General features: G+C 37.8%; 1 protein-coding gene across 8 annotated transcripts in view; it reads right to left on the bottom strand.

The window, feature by feature from the left end:
* BIRC6 (baculoviral IAP repeat containing 6) overlaps positions 1 to 26362 on the bottom strand; it is a 182011-nt gene that overhangs the window by 112698 nt on the left and 42951 nt on the right. For 2 of the 8 annotated variants that reach the window (XM_020802834.3, XM_020802831.3), the window contains exons 20-35: positions 25966 to 26063; positions 25423 to 25570; positions 23705 to 23838; positions 23154 to 23288; positions 22550 to 22737; positions 19351 to 19665; positions 18643 to 18742; positions 15453 to 15667; positions 15133 to 15341; positions 13840 to 14186; positions 11371 to 11590; positions 9047 to 9180; positions 5737 to 5874; positions 4613 to 4740; positions 3823 to 3954; positions 357 to 572 (exon numbers count right to left, since the gene is read on the bottom strand). In XM_020802834.3, coding sequence (XP_020658493.2) covers positions 357 to 572; positions 3823 to 3954; positions 4613 to 4740; positions 5737 to 5874; positions 9047 to 9180; positions 11371 to 11590; positions 13840 to 14186; positions 15133 to 15341; positions 15453 to 15667; positions 18643 to 18742; positions 19351 to 19665; positions 22550 to 22737; positions 23154 to 23288; positions 23705 to 23838; positions 25423 to 25570; positions 25966 to 26063 — 2857 coding nt within the window. Of the gene's footprint in view, positions 1 to 356; positions 573 to 3822; positions 3955 to 4612; positions 4741 to 5736; positions 5875 to 9046; positions 9181 to 11370; positions 11591 to 13839; positions 14187 to 15132; positions 15342 to 15452; positions 15668 to 18642; positions 18743 to 19350; positions 19666 to 22549; positions 22738 to 23141; positions 23289 to 23704; positions 23839 to 25422; positions 25571 to 25965; positions 26064 to 26362 lie in introns of all 8 variants that reach the window. The other 6 variants (XM_020802833.3, XM_020802830.3, XM_078383071.1 and 3 more) reach the window with 4 other exon arrangements.

The raw sequence follows: 26362 nt of genomic DNA on the forward strand, positions 1-26362 counted from the left end.
AAATGTTTTTGTCTCCCAGATAAATTCCTTCTGCTGTATGAAAGGTGTGCTGAAAATTATTATTAAAATCATGGATTTTTCATATGGAAAGTTTTGTAATTTCATTGCAAAACAACTGTTAAGAAAATGAAATTAAGTTTGTCCAAGGAGTTCAACTTTCCCAGCCTATTTCCACTATACCACATGGATTCTTCTGTAGTTTTTTTTTACTTTATTACTAAATATATGATAAACAGTAAAAAGAATTTTATACCCATTGTGAATTCAATGCAGCATGTTAAAATCCAGGTGTTGGGATCTGAAACACTGATCTTCCCTAGCTTATGTATTACATAATCATATAATGTATCATGTACCTTACACACAAATAGCAGCAGATCTGCATGACATGTAAAATCCATGGACAACAGAAAAAGAGCCAGCTTCTGTACTACGGAGATACATCGTTCATGTGCCAATGTAAATGGAAGGGGTTCAATTTCTACAGTTTCTTTTGTAGTTGATACTTCAGTGTCTAATGTAGAACGAGGCCACTCTGCAGTCCGACGTAAACGAATCAGATCCTTAAAGTGCTGGATAATGAGAAGCACAGAAACGTTTTTGTAGTTTTCAACTAATTACGAACAGAATGAGTTAATGTACTAGTACAAAAATTATAGCTGCTTCATCTACAAAGTTCTACTCTGTTATTACATTGTGGCATGGAAGTGGCCCAGGACTCTTGGAGGCTATGTGAGCAGAGCACAAGCTCTGGCAGGTTCTATAGAATTAATAAGACTCCAAGTACACCCTTAGCAACAAGACTGCATGATTGCTGTCTAAGGAGCAGTCTAATTAAAAGCCAATAAGCTTATCACCAAAAAGATAGCCACTAGAAGAACTGACTACTGTGAACACAATGACAATATGAAACAAGGGTGATTTGCATTTTTGAAAAGATTACCTACACCGATGACGTCACAGATACTCATGGGATATAGCAATTTCACATACAAATTAAAAAAACTCAGAAGAATGAAGCTATTCCTTTTAGTACATTAGATACATCTCCAAAGCTGCAATGCTACATGTATACCCCTGGGAATAAGTTCCACTAAATTCAGTGAGATTTACTTTCATGTTAACATGCACAGAAATTATCTATAAATCATCATAAAGGGGAAATTAAACCTTTCATTCCAAAGAAGCAATGACCTTTTTCCACAAACACTTTTTCCATGATCCCTCCTTCACATGCCCAAATAGTTATTCAGACATGATTTCTCATCCCACATTCTATGGCGGAATCCAACTAGTTGTCTCATTTAGAGAAGATCCATTCAATCAAAGGAGCGTACAGAACTGGTTAAGCACAATTCAGCAAGTGATTCTGTGGGTGTTATATAACTGCCACTAGCAAGTCAATTTACTTGCTAGCTCTGAGTAGATTGTGGTGGTAAGCAGCTTTTTCCCAATCATACTCATATGTAACAAGTAATTCTTTCTATGTACATAACCTTGATGTGGGATCATAGCAATATGAAACTAATATATGCCTGCCTCTCCACACTGCCAAGGTTCTAAGCCGGTTAACAAATATATTTATGTGCCAGGAGATAATGCTGAGATGGCATCTTAAAGTAATTTCTGTTTCAAATTTGCCAATTTATCTACCAAACTATTCTCACACTATATGTCATACCTTTTAATCATTCTTTTTTCCTGATAGGATATGGCACTGTCAGTCCTAATATTAAGACTGTACAAGATTTACCAAAGAATCTTTTCTTAGTTAGAACACAGAAAGGAGTTTCTAGTTTAGTTGCCACCCTACTAGAGCCATCTTTTATGGTCAATGCACCAGTGGCATATCCGATTTGAAAAGAGTTTGAAACTCTGTTGCAGGAGCATGCGAGTTCAAACTAATCATAGTATCCTATAAAATTTCAAATGGATTAGGTATTTACTTTCTCAGCTAGACACATCACATAATATGCGTCTGATATTAATCTATTATTACAAATTCAGAAAGCAGCCCATGCTACAACTGGGCTTAATTCTGATGACTAGACAGACTGTAAAATCCAATGGATTATCTAGAGAAGACTTTCTTTGATACGCTAATTTATTATATGTAATATAGATCTAGTTATTCATCTTTGTACTTCACCTTGTTCCAACCTTGTAGATTTGACATACTCTCTGACAGGTGCCAACATAAGCCTATTTATGCTTTTCCCTGAATGTGTAGAGAGTGAAACGGATGGCGGCGACATGGGCTTACATGTCAGCCATTCTAAATGTCTCCTGCCAATATTTATTTATTTATTCATTCGATTTATACCCTGCCCCCCTAGACAACGTCTACTAGCATCATATGTTCACATGTTGAGCTGCAGAAGACTTCTTGGCATTCAGATAAATGTATTTTTTTAATATAAGTATTGTCTGGAACCTGAAAAAGGCCAGCTTCCCAATTGTAGGAACTTAGAAAGAACATTCCACTGAACTCCATTAGGGAGTTTTGTACAAGTCACTTACTGTGCAGATGTCTGATGCTGTTTGGAGCTGGCTGGGGACAGGGTTAACGTATAAACCCACATCCTATCACCCATTCAGTTCTCCATAGGTTCATTGAAATGCCTGAACAGGTTCCACAATTTTGTTTAAAATACAGCTCTTCCAGCTACCCCCTAATAATGCAACACCAATTCTGGGGAAACTTTCCCTTCAACATAAATAGTCTTCAAAATGTGCACAGATTGCTCAGAATCAACTTTCCAACCCCAAGCATGTTAGTAATTAGCAGAAGAGGGGAGGGGACCCTTTGGTTTATGTTCCACTTATCGTGAGGATCAAAGTGCACCCTATATCAGAGGAATTCCTAATGCATGTGGGAGTCAACATCATTAAGGTCTCTAACTTGTCTCTAATGTAAGGTCTCTACTTAAGGTGACAAAGATGTACATTAACTATTCAGTTTATCTGACAGAAGCCAATAAAGTGATATCAAACATTTCACATATTCTACATGAAATTTTATAGGAAGGCGTCATCGGGGCAAATGCTCTTATTCTAAATGATACATCACTTCTCATTAAATGGTGATTCTTAATTCTTAAGTCTATATGAGAAGGAAGAGTGTAATTGTTAAAATTACAGAATTCTGAAATACACAGCATGTTTCCTAAGTGAATTATTTGATAGTTAAGCTGGAATACAAAAGCTACTGTAGGAATCCAAGGGGTTGAAGAGTACCTTAGTGAGCTGGCAAACCTTTTTCATCCAACAGCATGATTTCATGTTTTATCATAAACTGCTTTTGAAAGTCATTCTTAGTTTCAAAAGCAACATACTTTGCAGACTGTGAAGAGGGGAGACTTTGAGAAACAGAGGTCGAAAACCCTCTGCACCCATGGTACCAATAGTGCACTCGTCTAGATCTTCAGAATGAATTAATTTCTTGTGGCTCAAAAACGTTTGTAGGGTGGACTAGAAATGCCAACATCTTTTGAATGCCCATTTGATATATTACCATTTCTTTTCAATATTCCATACTAAATTCATTAACAGTCCTGTGTGTTATTTATCGTAATGTAATGCCACATTAGATAAGTGCCTAAGGGCATTTTTACTATGAGGAACTAACAGGTGCCTATATTTAGACAGAATGCAGGAGCACTTCCAAAATCAGATATACATCAGGTGACTGAATTAGCAGATTTAGCCTTAAAGGCATGATAAAATATTTTTTGTTTAAAAAAATGAACCCAAAACATATTTTAATTTGCAGAAACAGGTCTTTCTGCCAAAGACAATAAGTATAATTGCAGAACATCATACCTTTGACGTGGCCTGTTTTAGTTTTGCCTGTTCTACTAAAAGTTTATAGGATGATCCTTTGTTGCTTTGTATTTTCTCTTTTTCCATCTGTTCCACCAAAGCCTTCTGTTTTGCTTTTAATATGTTAAGTTGCTAAAAGAAAATGTTAACAGAAGTATATGAAAATGTAAGCAATTAGATGCAAACGAGAGATGCACTTTCATATCATGGTCAAGTTAAAGTTTCCAAAATTTAGTTTTTATATGATAAAGCTTTAACAGGCTGCCAACAGAACTGAGATATATAAAGCCAGTTTACAGAGCAGCTTTAAAGTTGCAAAAACTGGTGAGTTTTCAAGTAGTGTGAAGTAGCAGTGGATAGTTGACGTGTTTGCCCTCAATGCCACGTCATCTAGGTGACTGGATAAGGCAAAAGAAAAATTAATGTGGAGATCAGTGGCTTCTCAGCACTTCTGCTGTGCTCCTCCCACCCGTTTCAGACTCATGGGAGCTCTTCTTCCAGGTGGTGGAAAACCTGCTACTCCACCCTGTATGGCACATATAGGATCTCCTCAGGTCCCTTGTCTGCAATTATTGTATTGTCAGTATCTGCCACACTTGTATAACTTTCAGTTAGGTTCATGGTTGCTTCAGGAAAGCCAGGCACCTGGAATTTCCTCCAACTTGTTCCTCTATTTCAATACATTCTTGTTCCCTCACTTGCAACATCCTATCCTAAATCAGGAACCAAATTAGTAACAGGCATTAGACATTATGAAATTTAGAAAATTAACACCAACACTAGAAATTACCTGTTTGTGATGAACAAGCTGCTTTCTGATCTTTCTGGAATACAATCTATCTAAGCTACTGTTGCTTTTTGAAGATCTACTGAGGCTCTGTGTATGTAGGTTATTATTAATGAAACTCCACTGATTGCCTAAGAGAAAAGACATTGGAATTTAACATCTGATAGAAAACAAACAATTTATACACAGAAATTTAATATCCATTACAAATCTTGTACAGAAAGAGTATGAAGCCTATTATGTATTTGGATAAAAACTGAAAGAAAGCAGTAAAACTGGTCCATATAAACAATACCTTATTAGAACCCCTAAATGTATTGTGAATGCCCACAAGGGGGATTTCCATAATGCATAATGGAACCTTTCTCAATTCATGGGCTGATTCTCACCACTATACAAACATTACTTCCACTGGGAAAGAGAAGCTTTGAGCACAGTCATAGGAAAGACTGTAATCCAAGGATCCAGGTATGGAAGATGGCACTTGTATTGGGAAAAACTGATGGATTTATCAGAGTATAAGGAGTGCTACTATCTAAACTACTAGTGAAAGGCTGAGCAGAAAGGAGGTGGTAAGTCTGCTATGTATCACTATGGGAATTTCCTATTGAGCAATCTATAGTTCTATTTTCAGATATTTTACAAGTTGACTACACTTGCACTTAATGATAACATGGGACATAACCAAATTACATCCAGATACAACACAGACTATTTGTTCTTATGTAACTCCTCTCAGCTAAACTGTCCAACAGTGGAAGCTTAGTGTGTCATCTAAACTGAGAACACTGGGCTGTCATTTTCACTATAACCCTTAACCGCAGAACAGGGTATGTTTTTTACTTATAAAGTCTCTAGTTTGTACGGCATGCTCAGCTTCTTGCTTCTGGTTAATTTAGCGGGCATACCAATGGGAAGAGCAACGTAGGATGATTGTGCTACATGCATCAGCATGCAGCCTGTTCACAATAAACCAGGATACTCCCAACTACTGCTTTACATGCTAATGTAACCATTACAAATTACATGTTCTGTGTTTAAGGTATCTTACACGTTACATATTTAAAGTTTCTAAACACAAGTGATTAATGAACATGCTTTGCCACTATTAATGTTATATACTTTACCTGTCAAAAATCTCTCTCTTTCTTTTCCATTCAAAGGTTTTTTAGATGTAGCTGCTTCATCTTCCACAGTAGCTACATAGTCTAAGAGCCTGGACACCAGCATCACAACCCAGCTAATCATAGGAATGTCCAAAACACCTTAAAAATAAGGCAATTTTAAGTGTTCAGTTTTAGATGGAAGTAAAAAATGGCTTGCAGTTATATGCACATATAAATCTTTGCAGAGTAAAATAATGATCTTTGAAGATTACATTTCCTCAATAAAACAGCTAGTAATGGACAAAAACAGAATAAATGTACAAGAGTCACAAAACTGGTTTAATTAATTATTCAAAACCAATTGTAAATCTCGAGAATGTGGAAATGCTCATGTTCCTGGGAAGTACTTTTAACATTAAAAATAAAAAAACTGAAATACATTAGGAACAAGATACACAGGAGCTTTTCAGTTTCTTGTACTATTTCCTCTTAAAGGCTAACTCCACCACAAAAAATAAAAATAAAATTTTAAAAAATCTTCACATAAGTGCATTCAATGAGGCTCTTGGTGAGGAGGAAAAACACACCAGCTCACCTCCCTAAGCATGTGTGTTGAACAGCTCTGTATATGTGCACAGACCTTTATCATATACCAGTATTACAACATGTTTTATACCCTTGCTGTTGTTAGATGAAATATCTACGTCTTCTAGCCTGGCCTTTAGTCAATTACGATTGTTGATTATATTGTAATTTTATGTATAAAAGTAATGGCTGCCATTACATCTTTTACATAGCTCTTACGCTTTTAATAGTCAGCCACCTTGAGCGGGCAGCAATATCTAAATAAAATAAATGCTCAAAATACAAGTGAATTCATCTTGTAGTGAATGCTCTCTCCTCTGTTATTCTCATGCATTGAAACACCAACAAGCAACCATCCTGACATGGTGCTGCTCTCTGTACAGAAAACATTTTCACCAAGTCTGTCGCCCAAACCATCTGACCTTTCAGTGCCATGTTCTGTAACTACTACAGAAATCCTCATTACCTTTGTTATGTAAAAACACTGCTATAGCAGAACAAAAGAAAATTAAGGTAATGTTAAATTTAGATTTGCGTTATTCTAGTTTTAGATATTTAGAGATCTGGTTAACAGAAAAGCATACCAACTAGTGTATACGGTAGGTATTATAAGGCTAGGTAAAGGTAAAGGTTCCCCTTGACAATTTTGTCCAGTCGTGTCTGACTCTAAGGGACGATGCTCATCTCCATTTCCAACCCATAGAGCCAGCATTTGTCCGAAGACAATCTTCCGTGGTCACATGGCCAGCGCGGCTAGACACGGAACGCTGCTACCTTCCCACCGTGGTGGTACCTATTTATCTACTCGCATTTTGCATGCTTTCGAACTGCTAGGTTGGCAGAAGCTGGGACAAGCGACGGGGGCTCACTCTGTCACGTGGATTCGATCTGCAGGTCTTCTGACCTTGCAGCATGGAGGCTTCTGCAGTTTAACCTGCAGTGCCACCACGTCCCCTGATAATAAGGCTACATGGGTAATTATGAAGGAAAAAATAAAGAAGTAGGGAAAACTAAAATTATCATTCATAGGGAGAATAGTAACAGTTAAAAGCCTACATTTTACCAAAAGTTTTATTTTTGTTTCAAAATATACCTCTACAACCAGAAATGAAAAAGATTAAATTATGGCAAAAAAACTTGGAAAAATTTACTGCAAGAAAAGGAGGAACAGTAAGATTCATAAATTCTGTAAAATGTTAACCAAATTTAAAGAGAGGATTAGCAATACAGCATTTAGTAGAATATTATGAAGCTTTTCAAATAGCTCAAGCTATTAACTTTATAAAGGAAAAAGAATGGACTCAAATGGAAGTGGAATGGAAAGCAAAGCTAATTAAGCTACATTTATATACACCTACGTTGCCGAAAACTAGGACTCAATTACAAAACCCTTTTACTACAAAAACAATGAGAATATGAAGAAGAAATATGATAAATTTTGCCCCTCCAATATTCCCCTTATGCCCTTGTTTGGAACACCCATATTTTAAATCTAGGACTAAAAATCTTCATTCTAAACTTTGGGAGGAAATAGGAAATTATAGAATAAAAGATCTATTTACACAAGGAAAGCCAATTACAATTAGGCAGTAACAAGAAAAAACTACAGAAATAGCAACTAATTGGTTTCAATTAGTTTATTTATTTATTTATTTATTTATTTATTTAATTTATTTATTTAATTTATATGCCGCCCACTCTACCCAAAGTAATGTTGCAAATCAACTCTAAGAAGTCAGGACCTATAAGACCATAAACAGAGCTAGAAAATCACTATATAGATATGACTAATAAAAGAAAAAAGGTCTAATTTCATTAATTTGTAAAAGCATACTGGACAAAGAATATGGTAGCAGCGCAGGATCAAGGTTAGCTTGGGAAACAAACTTAAACATCAACATAACAGAAAATGTTTGGGGAAAAATATGGAATACTCAACCATAGAAATCAGTATCAGCAAAATCTAAAGAAATGATGTTAAAAGCAGTTCATAGGTGGCACTACATAAAACTAATAGAGAGATATTAGAATTGTGTTGGAGAAAGTGTGGCCATAAAGAAACGTTAGAACACATGTGGTTAGATTGCCCAAAAGGAGAAGTATTCTGGTATGAGGTAATTAACTGGCTAGAAAAATACAACAAATAAAAAAATAATTCCAAATGAAACCTTATTCTCTCTATTTACCAGAGGAAACAAAAAATTCTCAAATAAAGAGAATTTTTCTCAAATAAAGAGAATTTGGAAACTCTTATGGGGCAGCACGGAACGAAATTGTCTGATGCTGGAAAGATGCTCAGGACCTTACTTTGCAAATATATAAGAATAAAATATAGGCAGTGGTGCTGATGGAGAAACTATCTAATCGAATCAGTTTATACAGAGGGGAGATTGAAAAAGATAGCTTTATTGAGATATGGCAACCCTGCTGGAATCCGATTTGAAGTAAAAAAAATCAAGTGGATAATGGGTTGGACTGCCAGTTATTCTAAGCATTAGCTAGACATAAAAATGCAATAACGAGCCAAGGAAGAGACTATGTGAAAAGATAAAGAGAAATAAAGAGATAATGTAAACAGTGTGTGTGTATATGTGAGTATGTGTATATATGAAGACAAAGGAGTTTGTGAACAAGAAAGTTATTATTGTAAGATAATAGGTATTGTTCTGCTATGCTATTTTATTTATTTATTTATTTAACTTTTGAATGCATTTATAAAAATAAATTAAAAGGAAATCCACATTACCTTCTGTACATCTATGGGCAGGTAGCTGGGGCTGAAGTGGGGATAGCAGATTATCCAAGAGGTTCAACAAACTTTCTAAGACACCAGTGTTGCTGAGTGATCTTTGACCAATGCAAGAAAGCAACATGAAGACTCTGAATAAAAAGACATAAAAAAGACCATTAACTGTGAGTCTTAGCTTCATAAAACATACATCAACATCTCAGATGAGTAATTTATATACAGTAGTTCAATCAGAAAGAAAGAAACAAGAGACCCAAATAATTCAATCACAACTGCTTATGCTTATTCTGGTTCCTCAGAAGTAAAAAACTAAACATCACTATATTGGTATAGCACAGTGCCAAGAGTTTAGAGCCACTGACAAGAGGGAACATCCTTTGCTGAATAACAGATTAACATACAGATTCATGTTGCAAAATGAACTTGCTTACAACAGCTTGGAGCTGTTGATTAACTACTATAAATTAATCAATATTGACAAATTTTGAATTTTAAGCCTCATCATGCTAACAATTAGATTTGAAAAACATTCTATGTCCTAAAGCAGTGATGACGAACCTTTTTGAGCCCAGGTGACCAAACTGCAACACAAAACCATTCAAAGTGCCAACAGTGCAATTCACCCTGAATACAGTGGTGCCTCGCACAACGATGTTAATTGGTTCCAAAAAAACCCTGTTCTGTGAAAACATCGTTCTGTGAAACACCATTTCCCATAGTAATGCATTGAAAACCGGTTAATCCGTTCCAATTGGAACGGATTGCCGTCTTTAAGTGAAAAAACCCATAGGAAACATCGTTGAGTGAAACAATGTTTCCTCCATTGGAATGTATTGAAGCCGACTCAATGCATTTGAATGGGTTTGTGAAGTCCTTTTTCGCTCCTGTAAAAGTGTCTTAAACTGTTTGAAACGTGTTTTAAATGTTTGCAATCATTAGCCCACCTCCTGAAACCTATGCAAACTTAATTTGGTGTTGTTCTGAGTCGTCCTTAATTTTTGGTGATTTTTTGAATTTTCTCTCATTGGAATGCATTGGACGGAAAGTTCAATGTGTTTCAATGGAGAATAAAAAAATTCACCAAAAATTAACAACGCCTCAGAACAACACCAAATTAACTTTGCTTACATTTCACAAGCTGGACTATCGATGCCAAGCATTTAAAAAGGTTTCAAACAGTTTAAGGCACTTTTAAATGAGTGAAAAGAGACATCATTGTGCGAAAATTCCCCATAGGAAACATCGTTGTGTGAGGCGGCAAATTTTTCAGAAAAAGCCATCATTGTGTGAATTTATCGTTGTGTGAGGCACTCGTTGTGCGAGGCACCACTGTACTAAGGTTTTATGTTTTTTTATACTATTATGTAACTTATATGGAGCGAGGGGTTTAACTAGTAAGAGGTTATTTCCAAACTTGCATTTATTAGGCTCACTGTTGGCTGGAAAAATGTACTGCATTCATGGGCTAAAGAATCATTTGATCCTATTTTTAGTGTTTATGTTCTTTTTTCATTACAAGATTACTTTTCTCATGCTTAGAACAAGCCAGAAGGTGTCCAGATGCCTGGCATGAAACTCTGGGTATGCTTGGGAAGGATTTTGCCGCCAGCATGCAAGGTATATGTCGAAAGGGATCACATCCTGGAGGCAACTCTGGATCGGCTTTCCCGCACCCCAGTCAATTGTGCGGGTGCTTCTTTGGTTGGGACGGAGTTATCCAGCTGTCCCAGGGGAAAAGGCGGGTGGCGGCGGGAGAGGGGCAAGCAAGGGCAACATTTAGACTCTGCCCAAGGATCCTGGGAGAGAGGCCTGATCCTGGTGGCAGGTGTAAGAAGAACATATTGGCCCGAGGCAAGGCAAGGCCTCACTCAACTCCACTTCGCTGCACAGAAGCTTTGACAGTCGCGTCCGCTTGGCAGCACCCAGCAGCTCCGAAGTGGAGCCCTCCTCGCTTCCTGTGACATCAGGCCCAAAACCTGCCCAGCACGGGGATGAAACGCCTCCTGGTCTCAAAGAGTGCCCCCACCACCACCAGAGGGAAGCTGGGGCTGGCAGAGAGGCCCTCCTGGCTGGGCCTGGGGCAAGAGATGCAGGAAGCCTGACAGAGGCTCAGGACTGCCTTGAGACCTGCCCTTCAGGCCCTGTGCACCTTTTGCACCTGCAGCAATCCAACAACTTATGGCTTGCGTGCCAGCTGTGGCACGCATGCCATAGGTTTGCCATAACTGTCCTATAGGCTTCTTGCCTATTACTTGTCAGTTCCAGTGACTCAACATTCCAAATCCCTTAAACAAAAGAGAAAAGATGCACCTTAACAGTACCTGTCCTGTGGAAAAATAAGAAGTTGTTCTGAATTATATAACTCTTGCAGAACGTTTGAAAGAAACTGGCCCCACCATCTTTCACCTCCACACAACTGAACAAGAAGAAGGCCTGTATGTAAACGTATCTTAGGAGTCCCACTGATACACAAGTGCTTGAATAATTCTTCACAAGCTTGAGCATGAAATGTACTCTGTAGAACCACAGGAACAGAGTGCCCTTAAAAGAAAGAAAAATAAATTCAGTCAAAACAGCTATCCTCTGCACAATACAGCTTAGATGAAGGTTGTTTCTAACACTGATTGCAAACTACATGGTTTTTATCAAAAGGCAGTAACATTTCATCTATCTTCTGCATTTGTTATGTAAAGACACACTCAAATACTTGCACAAGAAAGATTCTCTGTGGCAACTAATTATTTAAGTAATTAAAACTAATTCAGAAGCTCAGCCTGAATATGTGTCAGTTCCAAAGGATATTGGTGGCATGGGGATGCAAATACATCCAGTCCCAAATCCCCACCGTACTTCAAAGTCTTATAGATGTTCATGTCTCCTTGCAGCATTTCCAAATTAGCAAACCTGACAAGGAAGGGCTTGGAAATACCAATCATGGAAATACTGAATGTGCTTACAATTTGCCTATGAAGTCTTCTGTGCAGAACATAAGAAAGTTAGAAGGACTTCTTAGTAAGGTGGGTATCCGGAGGGAAGGGCTTACTTACCTGCCATCTTCACAGCATCTTCTGAACTCTATACAATTTCAGGATAAATATCTGGCAAAGGCTTATATTACAGAGGTATGATATGTCTGCAGCTCAGCTATGCATTGTCCTTGATTTTCAGCATAACATTTGGACATTACAGTAATCCAGATTTTTTGAGTTGAGTACGAATAAGCAAATGTGCTACTACATGGTGTTCAACTGCTTCTGCTTGTTTCCTCCTGCCAGCAGAAGCAGTTAGATAAACCAGTGACTCTCTGTCCATGGTTAGCTTAATGTGAAATAGAACAAGACCACAGGGTTGTTGCTCTCCTAACAATCCAGAGACTTAAGTCTCACTCAAATTTTCTGTACAAGTAAAACATCACGAAGGTTGCTTCTTCAGCAAAAGCAGTGATTGCCAAGCTTCCATCTCTGACATCCCACATATCACTGGATCAAAGAACCAGGATCCCACCATCCCAGCAACCTCAATAGTGTTTTCAAGGTAAGTGAGATATATTCAGAAGTGGTTTATTATTCCCTTTTTCTGGTACCATGGGATTGTGTAGCTTGCCCAAGGCCACACAGGCTGATGCTATTCAAAGGAGACACAGCGTTGGAATCGATCCCCCAACCTCTGGGTCTTCAGTCAGATACTGAGCTACCCAGTCAGCTTCTCATAATTATATCTATAATTTATATCATAATAGGATTTTAAGAAATGCAGCAGCATTGCTGGAAATAAATGATAAAATATTAATTTAACTAATAACTGAAAATTGCATAACATGAGGGAATAAACTGAACCGTTCCAATAATTAAAACGAAACAAAAAATGATGGACAAGGGGACCAAAGATGTAAAGGAATAACAAGTGCACAAAAATACAACTAGTGTACTAAAAACCATTACAAGAGCTTACAAAAAGTATGCAGATGGATGATCAGCAAATAGGAAATAAGGTAAAGGCAAAGTTTCCCCTTGACAATTGTCCAGTTGTGTCCGACTCTAGAACACGGTGCTCATCCCCGTTTCCAAGCTGTAGAGCCAGTGTTTGTCTGTAGACAGTTTCCAAAGTCACGTGGCCAGCGCAACTTAGATTCGGAACGCTGTTTACCTTCCCACCAAGGTGGTACCTATTTATCTACTCGCATTTTGCATGCTTTCGAACCGCTAGGTTGGCAGGAAAACGGAGATCAAAGAGCCCTTTCTGATGTCAGTTTTCGCTCATTTAAAAGTGCCTTACAATGTTTGGAACAGGTTTTAAATGCTTGCAATCGTTAGCCCACCTCCTGAACCCTATGCAAACTTAATTTGGTGTTGTTCTGAGTCTTCGTTAATTTTTGGTGATTTTTTGTTTTCCCTATTTAAATGCATTGAACTGTCCATTCAATTGATTTAAATGGGGAAAATAAAAAAATCACCAAAAATTAATAAAGACTCAGAACAAAACCAAATTAAGTTTGCACATGTTTCACAAGGTGCACTATGGAATCCAAGCATTTAAAACAGGTTTCAAATATTTTAAGACACTTTTAAATGAGCAAAAAGGGACATCGTTAAGTGAAATTCCCTCATAGAGAACATCATTAAACGATGGGGGAAATTCCTCAAAAAAACCCATCGCTGTGTGAATTCATCGTTGTATGAAGCAATCGTTGTGCGAGGCACCACTGTATGTCTACATTTCCAGCACTAGCACTGAAACAGCTACCAAACATTTAAATTCAGTCTATCAATGAAGATAAGCAAGCTACCAACCATTGGAAGAATGAAGCAAACTAAGTAAAGTATCCAACAGGTATCTGATAATTGTGCGCAACTGCTCTGTGGAGGACATCTGAATCAGCTCTTTGGGATCTCTTTGTTCTTTGAGAATCTTCCTGCTTGCACCTAGAGCTACTTTGAGCCTCTGCACAGCATGATGAGCCAAATTAAGCTGTAGCTGTAGCTGAATACAATCTTGATAGGCAGAAAATACTCGACTGTCTTCCTCTACTGCCTTGTCTGGTTTTCGTAAAAAATACTGAGCATTGTTAGCACTGTTTAGTGGAGGGAGGTCAATGCTTTGCAGAAGTGTCTCAAGTCTATGGCACGCCAAATTATACCTGGAGGAATGGGGAGAAGGAAATCAATATATTTCAATTATTAAGAAACAAAATCCACTTAAGTGCCTAACAGAAATGAAATCCCAACTTCATATGTAGATATTAATGCTTTATGCAGTTTAAATGAGTTGGGTTTGGCAATACCTTGTTCCCCCCAAAATTTATTTATTTATTTATTCAATCAATCAATCTAACTTATATGCCACCCACACTACCTAAAGGTCTCTGGGCGACTTACAACAATTTAAATATAATAAAAGATATAAAGATAAAACAATTAAAATACAATTACAAATACTACTCTAAAAATTGCCATCAGGACCCACAGTTGATATTATTTTAATAAAAAATCTTCTGGAACAGGAAGGTTTTGACCTGGTGCTGAAACTTCATCAACGTCGGCACCAAACAAATCTCACTTGGGATGGCGTTCCATAGTCTGGGGCAGCTACCAAAAAGGCCCTTTGTCTACAAGCCCTCCCTCTTACCTCCATGAGGAATTGATCTTTCAAGAGGGCTGCCTGGCTAGATCTTAATTGCCAGGTAGGTTCATATGGAAGGAGGCAGTCCTTCAAATATCCAAGGCCCAAGCCATTTAGGGCTTTATTAATCAAAACAAGCAAAGTAAGATCTAACCTGAAAATAAGCCCTAGTATGATTTTTCAGGATGCTCGTAATATAAGCCCTACCCCCAAAATAAGCCCCAGTTAAATGAACCCCTGCCCTCTACCATTGTGCAGCAACCAAAAGAAGATGGCATGACTGTAACTGAATAAATGTAGATTATTGTACATTAAAAAGTAAAACATCCCCTGAAAATAAGCCTCAATGCATTTTTGGAAAAATAATATAAGACCTTGTCTTATTTTTGGGGAAACACGGTATTTGAGAAGTTGATCTTCAGTATCGCTTTAAAATCAATATAGGGCTATTGTCAGCACTCTACCTGCATTGTATGTCTTCCTGCAACGCAATCATCATGGCCAAGTGTTGATCAATTTCTGGCTGGTTTGCAGATTCAACTTCTCCTCTTAGAGGATCATGCATAATCTTCAGCTCACTTTCCAGTGGCAAGATGTATGTATGCCCATAATAAAATCCTAAAGGAATTTTGGCTCTCGCATTAGTACTTCCATAACGACCAATGACTGTAATCTGAAATGAAAATACCATAGTCTTCAATGCCATTGCCTTTTTACTTTGGAATAGGAACTGTTAAACATTAAGAATATTTGCCAATTCAGATTTTTTTCCAAAGGATTTTACCTTCATAAACCTGCAAACAGGTGGTGGTATTAAATCATGTAGAATGAGAGAATGGGTGCTAATATCTGTTGCGACTACTAATCTTCTTCCATCGACTTCTTCACCAAGTGTCCAAATATCAATTGACAAAGAAGCTAGATCACCACAAGTTGGTATCAGCACATCTGTCAATAATATGGGTCTACCAAAGTCCAAGGTCACAAATCTCCTTGCACCTTCAAAAAGCAACGTAATAGATAAGAGTGAAATCTTTAACACAGAGCCCAAAATCAGTTACATAAATTCAAAACTCTCAGGCAATGTCTAACTTTTTACAACATAGCTCTCTGCATAATCCCTATTGCACAAACTAAAATGAATTTCCTAAACTGGAAAAATAGTAAGCATCTTAATATTTGCTTTTGACATGGGATGAAAGGCAATATTTAAATATGACAACACATGTACAGAGATTTGGAATAAAATGTTGGTTTTCTTTTTTCTTTTTTGATTTGTTGGTACAAATTGATCCTTTACTCATATAATCTAGATATCTTAAAAGATTATGATAGAGAAATAGAAATTTAGGTTTGTACTTAATTAACTCACTTATATCAATCACAAGCCTCTGAAGAGAGGAAAAAATGCTCCTTTAGTTCCATGTCTTCTTATGTTACACCACAGATTAAAGTCAAACAGCATATTCAGTCTACCAGGATTTTGATTTGGTGAAGGCTAAGTCCTTATTCTGATATACAAAAAACTGGAAACAAAAATGTTCCAACACTGACTTCTCCAGACGGGGTACTATACAATAAATAATACACTGACAAGATTTGTCTACGTTAATTTCCCCTGCCACCGCCAAGATTTTTGAAGTGCTCTATTTAGGACCCACATCCACTGATTTCATGTCATCTTTATATACAAAGGCCAAATTATACTGTACATTCATTTTCTCAAAGCAGGATGACTGCACAGTTCCATCTGACAATGCATTTAACACTGGCAGAATTAGACAACTCTCTACAACTGTGAACAAGCTTCAGAATTACATACTGTATGCTTTTTTACTGCACCTTTAGCTCTGACTACAGTATGAGATGACAGTCCATTAAAATCAGCAAAAACCAAGAACACCTGTTGGTATCTAGCACAACTAGTTTCTTTAAGTGGTCTTGCGCTCCTGTTCCTTGGGACAGCAGATTTCCAGGCTGGTTTAGCAACTCAGGAGAATTGTGAAACAATCCAGATGGCACTGCAACCGGCTTTTAAACAAGGAATTCCAAAATTCTTTTGGAAAGGCCTAAGCTCATGACCATGCCTAAAGCAGTGCTGAAAACTGCTTACTAAACAGGGTGTGAAGTCCAGCTGACATAGAAAACTTGTGAATTTTTATTCAAATTTTAGCCAAAGGCCATTGAAACATCAAATCAATACACAAAGCCAATGACAAGTCAACAAAACACCATCTTCATAACCATATATAACAAGTTCCAAAATGGCTAGAATTTAAAATATACAGTATATATATAAAAGACTCTTATAAAATAGAGAAGAACTCTATTTTTATACTGTCATCCTTTAGTGACCTGAGGGGCCTTTGCTAGCCTAAATGGTCTTAGTCACCATACGCTACTCAATGGGGTCTTTATCCATTTGATTAATCCAAATTTGCCCTAGCTTGATGGCTAGCCTGCCAAATTTGACCACATAGTAAGTTGTAGCCTTATTTCTATCTTCTAGCAAGGTCTGGAGACAGCCCCTCCTGTCACCTCTATCCCTGTCCAAAATAATTGGATTGATGTAGATTTCCCAGATCTGTTTGTAAATTTTGCAATCCAAGAGTACATGCTCCAAGGTCTCTATACTTCCTTTACCGCATACACATAGCCAATTCAAATCTGGAATTTTCTTATATCTGCCCTCCAAGACAGCAGAAGGCAACATATCCATACGGATTAGCATAAACACCCTTCTACTTTCAGAATTTTCAAATTCACTTACGTAAGGCATTGATGTGTTTCTATTGATACCAATGATATCCCTTATACAGTGGTTCCCTGCATAAATGGAACGGAAAAGCCCATTGGAACGGGGCCCAAACTCACCGTTGAGCGAAGTTTCCCCATCCAGCCGCCATTTTCGCGCCCTTGGTAAGCGAGGGCAGGGCGCGAAAATGCTGCACGCGGCCATTTTGGGACCGCCGATCAGCTGTTCCCCCGACATCGCAATGCGAAGATCGGTAAGTGAAACGCTTACTGATCGTCGCAAAGCGATTTTTACCTTATTCAAACATCGGTATGCGATCACATTAGCGATCGCAAAATCTGCATCGCTATGCGGATTCATCGTTAAACGGTGCACTCGTTATGCGAGGCACCACTGTATGTGCTTTAACTCTATTCAGATCATGCTGCCTTTCTATGTCTAAGATCCTTTGTTTGATCAGACTTTTGGCTTGGTGGGAGCTCACAGACATTAGATACTGATGTGAAAATCCATAGTACCCCAATTTGTTCTCCAACAGTTCCATCCACGGGGAGACAGAGTTGTCTTTTAATATCAAATGGGTGAGCCCAGAGTTAGTGTGGTTCAATTTTAACCAATATGACAGGACAACTATCCAGAGTCTAGCCTCTATAGTTATTAGTCCTGTTTCCAGACGAACCACTGCATTTGATGCACTGGTTGGCAGTAATAGTATGGCTTTTAAAAATTTAGTTTGAAGTTTTTCCATCATGGATCTGTTTGCTACAATACTAAAAGGAGCACTGTAGGTCTATTGTGCCAAGAATTTCGCCATAAATATTTTGATGGCTGCTGTCACATTTTGCCCCCCCCCCACTTTGGTTCAAAAGAATTCTTGTATTGCACTAGCACTTTTTTGTGCATTAGATACAACATACTTTATATGTTTTTGCATTGCACTAGCACTTTTTGTGCTACTTTATATGCGAGTTTTTCTTTCCATTTGCCTGAACAGTAACACCCAAATATTTGTATTGTTGTACCTATTCAATGCGGACTTGATTTAAATACCAGGTATGCCTCTTTAGTGTATTAGCAAAGGATGTAACATTTGTTTTTATCATAATTTATCTCCAATCGGTTTTGTTGGCAATACTTAGAAAGTGTCCGCATCATTCTCTTAAATCCTATCAGTGTCCTTGAGAGAAGCACGGCATCATATTAAATAACTGAATTTTACCTGAATGCATTCGTTCTATAATGATGGACTGATGAGGGGGAGGCTGAAGAAAATGAGAAGCATGAGAAATTGCAAGAGCAAGACCAGTCCCAAGCGGATTCTGAAAGAAAGGAAAATGAACCAATATATAATACTTAATGTCTATCATTACGGTCACTAGTTTTTGCACATGCAAATGTAAAGAGAGGGACACTTTGTAAACTTAAGGTTGAAAAATTCATCCCCTACAGCAGGGGTCCCTAACCCCTGGTCTGCGACATACCGGTGGTCTGTGGCCCAGGCAGGACCGGGCCGCGGACACAGGTCTCCTGCTCCCCCCCTATGAGTGTGCTCCACTCCCCTGCAGTGTGCCACACCCCTACAAGCGTGCCACATCCCCCCCAACCAGTCTGCGGTTGGGGGCCCACTGCCTTACAGTGTACATTAATTAGCTATAAGCATACAAATGGAAACATTTCACAGCATTAACCAATTGTCTGTTTGCACTACTTCCCTTATACGGATTTAGGTTTAAAATTTATTTATTTATTTATTTGATTTATATCCCGCTCATGGGGAGATTAAGAGATCAAGATGTTTCAACAATACTGCCTATCAACATGCTTTGCCTACAGTTAGATAAGAAAGGCAAAGTAGCAAACAAAGCTGTTCCTGTCATTAACATTCACTAGCTTGGAATTTCATGAAAGCTCTTTTGATTTTAGTTACCGTTCTGGACTTGTTTGCATTTTTGTTGTGTGCAGAAAGGTTAACTGGTGGAGGATCAATGACTGAACCCGGAAAAAGCTGTGCAAGCTCTGCATTGATAACAGCAGAAACTGCCTCATTGGGTGGCGTGAGAGGCGGAGTCATGAACAAGGGGGTGGTTTTAGGAGTGGGTGGGATGACATCCGACGGATGAATGAAGAACCCTGGGGCTGCTACTGAGTTGGAAGGCACAGAGTTGTGAACGGGGCCAACTGCTGATGCTGCTGCAGCAGCTGCTGCTGTTGTCTGGTGTAGTTTTGCTTCCAGCTTTGCTTTCTGCAGGGAAAATAAAAGCAGCGTATGTACTGTATGCCAGTGCTGCCCAGAAAAGCACTAGCAATAAAAGCATTAGCAACAAGCAGCATGAACAGAACAATTTTTTTTAAAAAAAAGCAAAGAGCCTCAGCTTTCTTTTAAACACACTAAAAGTTTTCTACTAAAAAAGGCAAAATACAGCACAAAAGGGTGATAAATAACACAAGAGAAGAAGTGGAATTGGTAAGAAGTAACCTTTTAAAACTCACCTATATCCTACTCAGCAGATCAGTTAGAGACAGCCTGGCACAATAACTATGTAACCTGATGTAGTTCAGCTTAGAACTGATGGGCCAGTTGGTTTGAATACATTTAGACATTCCCTAACCTGGTACTCTCCAGGATAGCTTAGACTAGAATTCTCTTCAGTCACAACTGCCATGGCAAAGAGTCAAAGATTAAGGGAGTTGTAATCCAAACTACTAGAGGGACTAGACTGAGGAAAGGATTTCCAATTGCATTCATTGGAATTTTATTTCAAAAAATAAAATTCCAATGAATTTGCTCAAGGCGAATGAATATGCACGCACACAGAAACACATGTAAGCGTTCATATGAATCTTGTACACACAGTGGGGCATTAGGTGCATATCTTTTCATGTCCACAACCTATTTTTTTTCCTTCTGGGATGATTCTTCTATATATATAAAAAAGGACAAGAAGTGTCAAGGAAATCGACACGTATTTCTTAACTCAGTATATGTTATGTTGTATATCAAAGCACCTCACAGAAAGGAGACATACAGCTGACAATCCACTGTATGTAAGAGATTCTGAGACATGTATGCTTGTGTGTAAGAGAAAAACAGTTTTAGCACAGTGATATTCACTCTTCTCACGCTAGAAGGAAATCATTTTGAAATTAAGAAATTTATCACAAAGGTATAATGATATTCTCAGATTTTAAAAACTTGTGTTTTGAATAGATCCAAAAAGTGCATATTAATAAATTCTCATATCCATAGGATTAATGGGTCTATCAGCATAAGTAGTTTACCTCAGTTAGACTGTAGATAAAGCAAACTTGAGAAGGAATAGCAAATAACTAATGCATCTCTTAAATTTTTTAATCAAATGAGTCTTCTTTTAAGTGCATATTACAGAGCAGCATATGTTTATTCATTTAGTACTGAAAGGACAGGTTACTTACCTGTAACAGTTCTTCAAGTGGTCATTCATGAATTCTGACATATGGATCTCCTCTGTTCCTGTGCAGAAGATCCTGGGAACATTCTAAAGCTTAAAACCCTTCCCTTCAGTTAGTATGCTGGCTCCACCCAACGATTGCTCCTCAGTGTCCTCTATCCAATGCCACAAACTAAGCAAAAATAGTGCAACAGACAGAGGGGAATTTGGGTGGGTTGTGTGAATTCTCCGATGACCACTCAAAGAACCACAGTTATAGGTAAGTAACCTATCCTTCTTCATGTTGTTTGTGATTCACACGTATGGGTGACTCCCAAGCTAGCTAACTGGCTGGTAGGATGTTACATGAGTCTAGAACGACACATCCAGTTTGGCTCACACATTCAACCTATAACGGTTCACAAAAATTATAGGCTGGGATCAGGTTGCAGCCTTGCAAATGTCTTGTTATTGGACACTTTTTTAAAAAACTGTAGAAGTTGTCATATCACAATCTGAATGCCACTTTAAAATATTAGGTAAAGGGCATTTAGCTAGTTTGTATGACAATGAAATTGTTTTCACCACACATTTTAGACAGCCTCTGTGACAACCCATGTTCGCATTTTGTTTCACTGATACAAATAAAATGTTTATTAGTCTTTCTGACAACATGTTCTACCAACATAAAACGCAAGGGCACATTTAATGCCTCGCTTGTCCATTCTCTTTTCCAAAAGAGTCACAGGAGTTGGAAAGAACATACGGTTGGTTCATATAGAAACTTGAAACTATCTTTGGTAGAAAATAAATATCTGCAAACAAGGTCCTGTTCTTTGCATATTTTATCAATGGCCAGAAGTGACTGCATCCAGAGGTGAAATTTCGGCCTTGACTGTTTTTAAGGGCAACTTCTGTAAAGTTTTGACAAATTTTACAATTTTGGATCTGGCGAACCTCACCCAGATAGTAAAGGCAGTTCTTGTGTCTATCTGTTAGCACTATCTTGCCACCATAAGATACACAGTATTTAAATGGGGCCTTAGAAGTCATACATGATGACAAAAGACAATTAATATCAATTTTCTTTTCCTTTTTTTCAGGGCCCAAAGAACAGGAAAAACAGATTTAACAAACGAAGGGAAGATAAGCAGGTAAGTAAATAAAATAGGAAAAAGCCTGTGGCAAACAAAGCTGCAAAATGCTGTGAGAATGGTGGTTAGAGAGAACTGAGGAGTGACCATTGGGTAGAGCTGGTATACTCACTGAAAGGAGGGGCTTAAAGCTCTAGAATGTTCCCCAAATCATCTGCACACGTGTGCAGAGGAGAATCATATATGTGAATCACAGAGACCACACAAAAGAACAAGTCTTACTTAAATATGCTTTGCTTCTATACTCTGCTGATAACTAAAGATAAAGATTTAAGTATAAGTTAATGATAATTTAAAATCCAACATTTTAAATACAAAGTTCCCACATTTTAGAAAGATCTTTTTGGCTAAAGATGATGTATAACCTTGTTGTTAAATTGTGTGCATCATGGATGTAAGCTTTTAATATCTGGTGTATTCTAAGCATCCTGTTTAACGGCGCTCTCACTAATAATGATTTGGTTTTTTGCTTATTAAGGACAGGGTGTTGTTGTTGTTTAAATTATGATAATGACTCTTTCAGCTTTTGAAGTTTAGAGACATCATGAAAGAGATGGCCTCCAACCTGTTGCTGAAGCTTCAAAAGCTGCTGCTGTTTCTCTTGAAGCACCTGGAGCTGTTGCTCTGCTGAGGCCATTGCATGAGAGAGAGACTGCAAAGCTACCTGGGCCGCTGAACTCAGTGCTGTCGAGGCTTCCCCAACTGTCCCAGATGAGAGGCCACCAACTGCTGGGGTAACCCCAAAGGTACTCACTGGCATGAAACAAAGAAACAAAAAAAGTGTATGTAGAAAAGCAGCGCACAAAGCATTTTCCTAATGACTGCATTCTAATACAATAAACACTAAAGATGAAAGCAAACTCAAAAATAAAAAAGCCAGATATTTTTAATATTTTCCTTTTATCATTAAAGTCACCATCTTATGTTACTTTAAACAAAATTCATTTTGCAAAGCAAGCAGAGAAAATCGTATTACTAATATCAAATACAATTTTTTCCCTCAAATGTGTAGTCTGAGACCAGTGCTTTATACTGTGCAATCTGAAATTAAGGCTCAGAACATTCACTACATGCTAGAACTTCATTGAACAAGAAGTTTTTATGAGACTAACACTCTAGTTTGGTTGGTTTAGAAAGAAGTAATAAAATGTATATACCAGTAAACGTACTTGCATCGTCCCTTTCTATTCTGGTTCCATCACTAGTTGAAACACAGGTAAAGTGCAGGGGTTCAACTTCCAGGAGACCAGTGAGGGAAGTAAAACTACCTTCAGCTGCAGCACAGCTACTGATCTTTCCATTCCCTAAATGGGAGGAAGGAGGAAAACACCGTCATTTTTACTTCATCATAATTAGAAATCAGGCTGGGTCTTTCAACCCTCCAGAATATGCAAGACAGCGCTGGGGGCCATAATGAACTTCTTAGAAAATCACCACACCGCTTATAGAACTCTGCCCAGTAAACATTAGATACCAATCCACTACTGTGAGGGGGGGAAACTGCCAAGAGAAATGGGCTATCATTGGAAAGACATCTGAATCTTAAGTCATATGGAACATTCTTCATAAATAATACAGCAAATTATCAACATTCATCAGAACTGCATAAGAAAGTTTATGTAAATAGATTACTGCAAAAAAGCTATTGTACAATAATGATTTTAATATATTATAGAGATATATTAAAAATCAGGGGGTACCATCTGATATAGGGACATACCTGAGAGAACATCAGATAAGTCAATCTCATCTGACTGTACACCAATGCTGCTGTTATATATATTTTTACAAGAGGAGCCACTCATTTCCAAATCAAACAGTACTGGATCAAAAGGTGAACTATATAATCCATACCTGTTAAAAGAGAAAAACAACTTAATATCAAAAAAGTATATACTTAGAATTTAAGTGGACAAAAACGACTGATGGTATAGTTCAGGATTCAGTAAAGGAAGTCTTGAGTTTGCAAGACCTGAACAGGGCTAACGGCAGAAACTTTTGATGGCAATTAATTCATAAGATAATCATTGCATATTGTCATGTTCTTTTGGACTTAATGTTAGCTAAATCTTGTTGAGCTTCCAAAGAGCATTACAACTAAGGAGTGGGTACTAAATCTTTAGAATTCATACTGTTAAGAAAGAAGAAATTAAGCAGGCTATTTCCATCACATTAGGTTATTTCCTAGAGTTGCTTTGGTAACTGCTTATGGTGGGACACCTACATTATGAATTTTTATTTATTTCAAACAGAACAAAGACAAGAAATTGTTAGAGGGAGTTTCCATAATGCAATGACATGTCATTGATCTGAAAGAAGAGCCATGAAAACACAGAAGCCCTATTTTTCAGTCTATGTCACAGAGCATGAGCCTCCTAATTAGTCCGTCCTGTCCTTTCTGACAATTAAAACCAAATTTCTGTGAATCTACATTTATAGATGTTTCTACATTTATAGATGAATCTACATTTATAGATGCTTTTTCAGCCCTTTCCTACCTAGCTGTGAAGATTCAGCTTCACTAAATCCAGCTACAAAAAATTACTGGCACTCAGAATGCTTATATGTAACTTCTCCATTTGGGGCTCAGGTTGGCCCCAAATAGTAACAAGCAATTCGGAGTCACTGCATTGACTTCAAAATGGAGGAGGGGCAGTGAGCCACTGATCAGCCATACAGTAGGGGGAGCTGTCAAAAGGAATAGCATACATGCACAGGAACACACAGTAAACTCCAAATCCAAAGCTCCAAGGAGCATGTCTCACCAACTGAAGGCAAGTGCCTTTTATCACCTGGTTATATTACAGATGGATCAGAAATGAAAACGCTCCATTCTTACAGGGGCTTGAAATAAGAAAAGGGCAGAAAAAGTACTGGAAAAGAGATTTTTCCAATAGTTTGTCATCAGAACACACTGTTCAAAACATTCTTCCTTCTTTTCCCTAAATGAATGGTACAAAGCAGCTCTTCGTACCCAAACTATGTTTTTGAAGTTATGCTATGACAAACATCCGACACAAATAGTTGGAATGTTGGACTAGGAGTGGATAGATCCAAATTCAAATCTCATTTGGCCATGTGAGTTCCCCTTGGCTGGTCTCAAGGCACAAAAGACATATAAATGGGGAAGACAAGCATTTACAAACCACTGGGGGTAGGATAATAAAGTAAGTTCCAAATCACACAATATATCATAAAGCAGAGATTATGTACACACTACACATTAAGATCCAAATGATTATATGAACTGATTTTCTGGGTCCCCACCCTGCTGCAATCCCTGTATTTCTGATTTTTTTTTCCCTCGGGGGGGGGTCACAAAACTCTTTGATGCAATGTTCAATCTGGTCTGATGGAGCAAGCTGCTATAAAAATCTAAACTAAAAATGTTATTATTATGCCGAATAGAAATATGTCCATATATATTTCTTCTGTTACCTTGTTTGAAGTAAAGCTTCCATGGGTGTTAACCGATCCTGTAACTGTCTAGATACTGCAGTTAGCAAGGATGCACAAGCTGTACTGCAGCCAGCCAAATCTTCATCCTTTACATAATTCAGCAATACAAAAAACCAATACACAGACCCTAGGAGAAAAAGGTTTTTAAAAGTAATCATTAAAATAGACTTCAAATATATGTTTTCATTAGACTACCTGCTGCTAAGGTATCTTACGTAAATGAAATGCTGAAAACAAGTTATAATAAGCAGTAAATATAGCCTGTTTAACATGTATATATTTGTGTTTGCTGAGACTTCAGAGAGTCTTACAAGTTATTTACAATCAATAAAGTGAACAATTTGATTTAAATTACTCATGGCACCTACAATAATATTAAGATAAAACTGCAAAAAGAACCAGTGCTACAACAGAGCACCACAGATTAAACAGGAAAAGACAAGCACCAGGAGCTAAGCACATAGGATGAATTTAGATCCAAAGGAATGTTAAAGTATGCCAAGAATAAAGAATGAAGCTTGCCTCCAGTTGCAGCTGCAGGTAGGTAAGATATATTGCCCAGCAAAGCCTTCAGAAGAGCTGAGCCAAATCCTTGTTGACTTGCTTCAAACTTCCCATTGCTACAAAAATAAAGAATACAATTTATGTGATACATTTTTTTTTGCATAGAATACATATAGCTCATTAGCAGATTCCTCCTCCCTCCCCTAGTCAGGGTTATTTTCCTTCATGGATGATCTGGCAGAGGCAATCAACCACATTCTGATGGTAGATGAGGGTAAAGCCAGTGGTGGTAGATGAGACTGAAGCCTGATGGCAAGTCTGCCATCTTCATCTCTCACCCTTTCCACCCCTACTTTGAATGCTTGCAGAAACCAAACCTGATCACTTCTGAAAGCCTTTTAAAATTCGCCCAAGG

Source organism: Pogona vitticeps, chromosome 1 (genome assembly GCF_051106095.1).
Source record: "Pogona vitticeps strain Pit_001003342236 chromosome 1, PviZW2.1, whole genome shotgun sequence".
NCBI classification, from domain to species: Eukaryota; Metazoa; Chordata; class Lepidosauria; order Squamata; family Agamidae; genus Pogona; species Pogona vitticeps.